Raw genomic sequence first — 6,141 nt, 5'->3', positions numbered from 1 at the left:
TGGTCTTACAAAAAAAATCAAGTCAAAATATGACACCTTTAAAACTCAGTCCTTGAAAAACATTGCGCTATATATCTATGAAATCGGATGGGTAAAAAAAATAGTAGGTATTTAAAAATTTTACATGTCGAAGGTTCCCTACTTTGAGCACCCATAGCGCCGCCCCTGGAGCATTTGTAGGATCCATTTTATTAACTTAAACTCGTAAACCTTGTCTACGCCCAACTACGGACAAGCCGTTTTAAAATGCCAGATTTATTTCTGCCCCACTGTGCACTGGATTAGTACATAAAATTAAACATTCTAATTTTCGATTAGAGTCTGATAGTACTTATTCTGGTCTACCTTTACCTAGTGCAACATTCTTTCATATTTCATTTCTAGATTTTGAGTTGAGTTTTTTTTTTTTTTTGTTGCAGTACATCAGTACAGTGTGGCGTAAGAAACAACCAAACATCAGGACAGAAACAAAACAAAAAAGAAGTGTAGTAATGTATTTAACCCTGAGGCTGAATCAAGGCAGTTTTTAAACATGACTGCTTACGAACAACCACATCCTGTATAACGGTTTTCCATTACAGTTTTATAAAGTAGCCATTTTTTTGATTTCAACTTTTTATTTTTTTTTGTTGCTTAAATATTTCGCCGTTTTTTTACTTTTGTGTGTTTTGTTTTATTTTATTTTATATTTTTTGCATTTTAGTTTGTTTTCAGTTGTTTGTTTGGCATTACAGCACGAAATTGTTGGAGAAAATGTTTTATAAAAATTAAGAAAATTTTTAATTGAATTTATTTGCCCAAAGGTAAAGAAAATGTTCCCGAAAACACAACAACATAAATGTTAATATGTATTCTAGATTTAAGCTAAAAGAGAACCTAAAGTAATTTGTTTAAATAAAAAAATTATGGCATAAATAATGTGGAATTATTTGTTTATTTTAAATTTAATAAATAAGAAAACTTAACCGAAAATGTTTGACTTTGCCTTATTCCAAAAAAATCTCAATCTCTCCTGTACCTTGTAATTGTAAGATCATTATTTTCTGCCATCTCTTACACTTTGTTTAAGTCATGCTCAGCCATGGATCTTCTTTAATTTGGCTTAAACTAAAACGCATTTTAATTGGCGCCAATATATGTAAAATCAATTGTTTACACTCAGTGCTGGCCGAAGGCGTTTTAGGAAAAACCAAAGATGCGTTTATACGTTTCAGTAAAACATTAACATTAGAGCCATCATAGGGTAGACGGCCAAAGATCATGGCATAGCATACCACACCACAGGCCCAGATGTCAGAGAGAAATGGATCATAGGCCACACCTAAGTATACAGGAAAGTAGAAATTTTCATTCTAGAATTTGTTTGCAATTAGTATAAAATTTCCAAGTCAGTACTACTTACCTTTTAAAATCTCTGGACTTGCATAGGCATAACTGCCACAAAAAGTTTTCGATAAGATCACCTGCTGATCACTGGTACGTGTGTCTTTGCGTGCAAAACCAAAATCAATTAATTTTAGGTTGAAATTTTCATCTAATAAAAGATTTTCACATTTTATATCCCTGTCAAGAAAATAATTTATTCATTAAAATTTATTTTTAATTAAAACAAGTAAGAGAGCTATATTCGGCTGTGCCGAATCTTATATACCCTTCACCAAATTATAGTTCAAAATAAAAATTTGTAAATATTTTTAGGTAAACAAAATTTTTGTTTTTTCCAAAGTTGTTTTTTTTCATATTTTGGAAAAAAAAATTTTCGAATTCTTTTTTTAATTTAAATTTTTTTTTTTAAATTTAAAATTTTTTTTTTTTAATTTTTTAAATATATTTTTTTTAAATTTTAAAATAAATTTAATATTTAGCGAAAAAAAACTTTTGGTGAAATTCGGGTTAAAAATATTTTTTCCGATTTTGACCCAACTTACTACGTCTTATATACGTCGCACAGTGGTAGGAGAATAAAAAAAGAGGGAAATAAATCTGTAACTTCTAAACCCTTACGCCGATTTGAAATTTCACATGCGCAAAGAGGAAGTGTAGTCGAGTTTAAGTTTTGAACTTGGATCTCATGACACCACCAGCAGCGGGACCAGGGGTTCCCAAAGTAGGACACCTCGGGTATGTTTAATTTTTAAAATGATCCTAATTCTTCGTTTGTGTTCCGATTTTAAAAAACTTACGTAAAAAACATAAGGTAGACATGTTATATATCAATGGATAGAGGATTTTGTCTACTTTTCAAAAATGTATATAACTTTTGACAATTAAAAAATTCATGGAATACTTTTTTGAAAAATATGACAAAAAATGCTTTTTATTGAATTTTCCATAGATACAAATTTTTCAAATTAAAATAAAATTTTTATTTATGAATATTTTTTAATGAAATTTCACAGTTATGTAGATTTTTCTATTTAAAATAGAAAAATAAAAACAAATTTTGAAGTTTGTTATCAAGTATCCCGCAATTCCCAAAAAAATCTTGAAAAATCCCAAAAATGGGATTTTTTCGTTTTTCGGCTATAATATCCATACCAGGGGGGGTTATCGGAACCCTTTACAAAGTAATTAAGAACTTATTGGGCCATCTAAAATAGGTTACTATATTATGATATCGAGTATGCGATTTGAGAATTTTTGCCCTAAAATTGAATTTTACATAAAAAAATAGGCATTTTTTGAATGGACCTGATCCCGTCGGTATAAAAAATTATAAATCTTTTTTTCATTGAAAATATTTGGCGTAAAGTTAGCTTTTCAAAAAGTACAAATTCATTATACATCCTCTTAGAAATTTTTTAGATAACTTAAAAAGAATAAAAGTACTTTTTTTTCCAAAAAAATTGCGAAAAATAGCCTTTTTTAATTTTTTTAAATTCAAATGCATGTAACTTTGGACTCAGCCATTATTTTTAAACACTTCTTTCTTTATTTGATATATAGATCTATTGTTAATCCTATAAAAGAAAAATGGATAAAATCGTGGAATATTTGGAACCGCGGTCACCAAAAAACTGGAGTAAAGTGGGTAAAAATGTTGAAAATTAAATTTTCAAATGCGAATATCTGCTAAGCTATAAGAAATAATTGATAGCTACGACGATATTTTATGTAGTGCTCGACGAGGAGATTGTATATGTGTATTTTTTTAAATCGGAACACAAACGAAGAAATAGGATCATTTTAAAAATTGAACATACCCGAGGTGTCCTACTTTGGGAACCCCTGGTCCCGCTCCTGGTGGGCTCATAAGGTCCAAATTCAAAACTTAAACTCGACTATACTTCCTCTTTTCGCATGTCAAATTTCATTCAAATCGGCGTAAGGGTTTAGAAGTAACAGATTTATTTCCCTCTTTTTTTATTCTCATACCACTGTGCGTCGCTGCAAAGGTCTTTGAAATATCTATCATTAGATATCCATATTGTCTATATTAATGACTTAGTAATCCAGATATAGGTTAAAAATAGGATGTCCGAGCCGGAAGAATTCCGGAGAAATTGATGTATGAATCGTGTATGTAAGTTATTTGGGGACTTCGGAAAGTTGATTTCAACAGACAGACGGACAGACAGACAGTCGGACATGGCTTAATCGACTACGCTATTTGTAAGAATCCAGAATATACTTTATAGGGTCGGGAAATTATATTGTGGAAATTACAAACGGAATGACAAACATATATAAGGGTATAAAAAAATAATATTACCTATGAACTACTCCTTTAGAATGTATGTATTCTACAGCACTGATTAGTTGCTGAAATAATTTTCGGGATTGAGCCTCATCTAGATATTTTTTGTCACGTACATAATCCAACAGAGTGCCATTCTCCGCCAATTGCATTATTAAATAGACCCTTTAGAAATAAGAAAGAAATAATTGATTAAAATGAAAAACAGATTTAGTTTAGTTTTGAAGTACCCTTCAGAAAAGAATGAATTAGAGAGAGAAGAGATAATAGAAATCAAAAGAAAGAAATAAAGAATAGTACATACAATACCAGGAAAATCCAAAGGATAGATTACCTGGATAGAAAAAAAATCAACTGCCCTTTCTAACTTAACATATTTAATTACCAGAAAGCAATCCTAAAACACTACCCCACTTCATTAATTCTAAGACTCTTACTCACCTATGACTCGTCTCAATACTCTGATAAAACGTTATCAGATTATCATGATGCAATCCTTTCACTGCCTCTATTTCTCGTGGTAAAAATTTATGCGTATATTCCGCCGGTGCCTTAACTTTCGATATGATTTTAATGGCCACTCGTTTGCCATACTCTTCCGAATAGCCAATCTTGACTTTGGCATAATTTCCCGAACCAATAACTTTACCCATCAGTATGCCATGTTCCTCCAATATCGATTTAGGTTTTCCCGTTTTGTTAGTACCACTACCTGCAGGAGATACTTGTTCGGAACCCGGTCCGGCTTTAGCGGCACCACTAGAACGGGGGTTATCATCGTGTAGACTCGTGTTTTTAGAGTTTTAGATACCTTAAAAAAAGAAATATTGATTGCTCTTAAGCCCTTGAGGATTCAGTAGGATTGAATTCTATCTAAATATTCCGGTGAAAGCAGAGATTATTTTTCCAAGATTTTTAATAAATTCCTTCTGATTGCTTATGTTTTTCAAGAAATATTGAGTTTCATGAATTTTTGAGTTTTAAATCCTTAAAAAGGAACAAAATGTTTTGCTCTTAAGGATTCTTGAGACTCTCACTGCTTAACTTTTTTAAAAGAGATTGAGTTTTTTGGTTTTGCTCTTAAGTCCTTGAGGATTCTCTAGAGTTCTAGAGTTCGACTATATTCGCGTTAATCTCTTGAAAGCAGCGGATTTTTTTTAAAGGTTTTTTTATATTATTTATTAAATTCTCTCTAACTGCTTATGTTTTTTGAGAGAGATTGAGTTTCTTGGAATTTTTTGGCTTTTATTTATTATGTTTTACTAAAAATTTTGTTAATTTTGGAAAAATCCAACTTTTTTCTTTAATTTTGAAAGTTTTTAATGAATTGGAAAATTTTGAAAGAATTGATTTTTATTATTTCATTTTTATTGAAGTGATGAGTACAATATTTTGGGATGTGCCTCAAATTTCAAATACCGAATATTTTAGTAAATTTTTGAATTTTCTTCAATAGCCATGTGAAAATTTTTAAAAACTAAAATGTTCAAAATTCTATTAGCCATCCAGTGTTCAACACATGATAATCAAGACTACTATAACTAGCATACAATAATGGCTTTAGAAACATCGTACAAGATGGAGTTAGTTTTAAATATCGACATATTGTTACGTTTTTACCTTTTAAAACGGTGGTTTATTTCCTTTAAATAAACTGTATTCTTTTAATTACAAATAAAAGCGATCAATAGTTTAAAAACTGTAACAACTTTTTATTTATTTAAATTAACTCAACAATTTCAATAGTCACTATTTATACCCTACACCACCATAGTGGGGAACGCCCACCTTAAAGTATACCGATCGACTTAGAATCACTTTCTGAGTCGATTAAACGATGTCCGTCCGTCCGTCCGTCCGTCTGGTTGGCTGTCCATGTAAACCTTGTGCGCAGAGTACAGGTCGCAATTTTGAAGATATTTCGATCAAATTTGGCACATATTATTTTTTCGGTCCAAGGACCAAGCCTATTGAAAATGGCTGAAATCGGTACATTATTTCACCTAGCCCCCATACAAATGTCCTTTCGAAATTGGACTTTATCGGTCATAAATGTTTAATTTATAAATGTATCTCCACAAATTGCGCTCCAAATATGTTCTATATATACAAAATTCATGTCACCAAATTTTGTTACGATCGGTTCATAATTAGTCATAGCTCACATATAGACCCGCTTCCGAAAATCACTTTAACGTGCATAAATCGCTTAAAAATGTTGGTATACTCACAAAATTCAACATAGTAAACTTTCATAGAGACATAAATCACACGATCTAATTTCATGGTGATCGGTCCATAATTGATCATAGCCCCCATTTAAGGCCCACTTCCGAAAATCACTGAAAAATATAAATTAATGAAATTTTAAAAGATTGTAGTAAATGTTTTTAGATTTTAGGATTTAAAATAATTAAATTTTTAAATTCTCTTTTGTGTGGGTC

The 6,141-nt window shown here is 30.7% G+C and overlaps 1 protein-coding gene across 1 annotated transcript; it reads right to left on the bottom strand.

Moving 5' to 3' along the window:
* Positions 1 to 925: 925 nt before the first annotated feature.
* On the bottom strand, positions 926 to 5,065 carry LOC135951694 (testis-specific serine/threonine-protein kinase 1). Its single transcript, XM_065501381.1, has 4 exons — positions 4,139 to 5,065; positions 3,713 to 3,862; positions 1,403 to 1,563; positions 926 to 1,321 (listed from the first exon to the last, which is right to left on the bottom strand). Exons 1-4 carry the CDS (start codon positions 4,348 to 4,350, stop codon positions 1,065 to 1,067), a joined length of 780 nt encoding a protein of 259 aa, XP_065357453.1. The 5' UTR covers positions 4,351 to 5,065; the 3' UTR covers positions 926 to 1,064.
* Between the last annotated feature and the right edge of the window lie 1,076 nt (positions 5,066 to 6,141).

The sequence above is a fragment of the Calliphora vicina genome, chromosome 2, assembly GCF_958450345.1.
Source record: "Calliphora vicina chromosome 2, idCalVici1.1, whole genome shotgun sequence".
NCBI classification, from domain to species: Eukaryota; Metazoa; Arthropoda; class Insecta; order Diptera; family Calliphoridae; genus Calliphora; species Calliphora vicina.
Note: the sequence above shows the minus strand (reverse complement) of the source record. Positions and strands in the feature narration are given on the sequence as shown.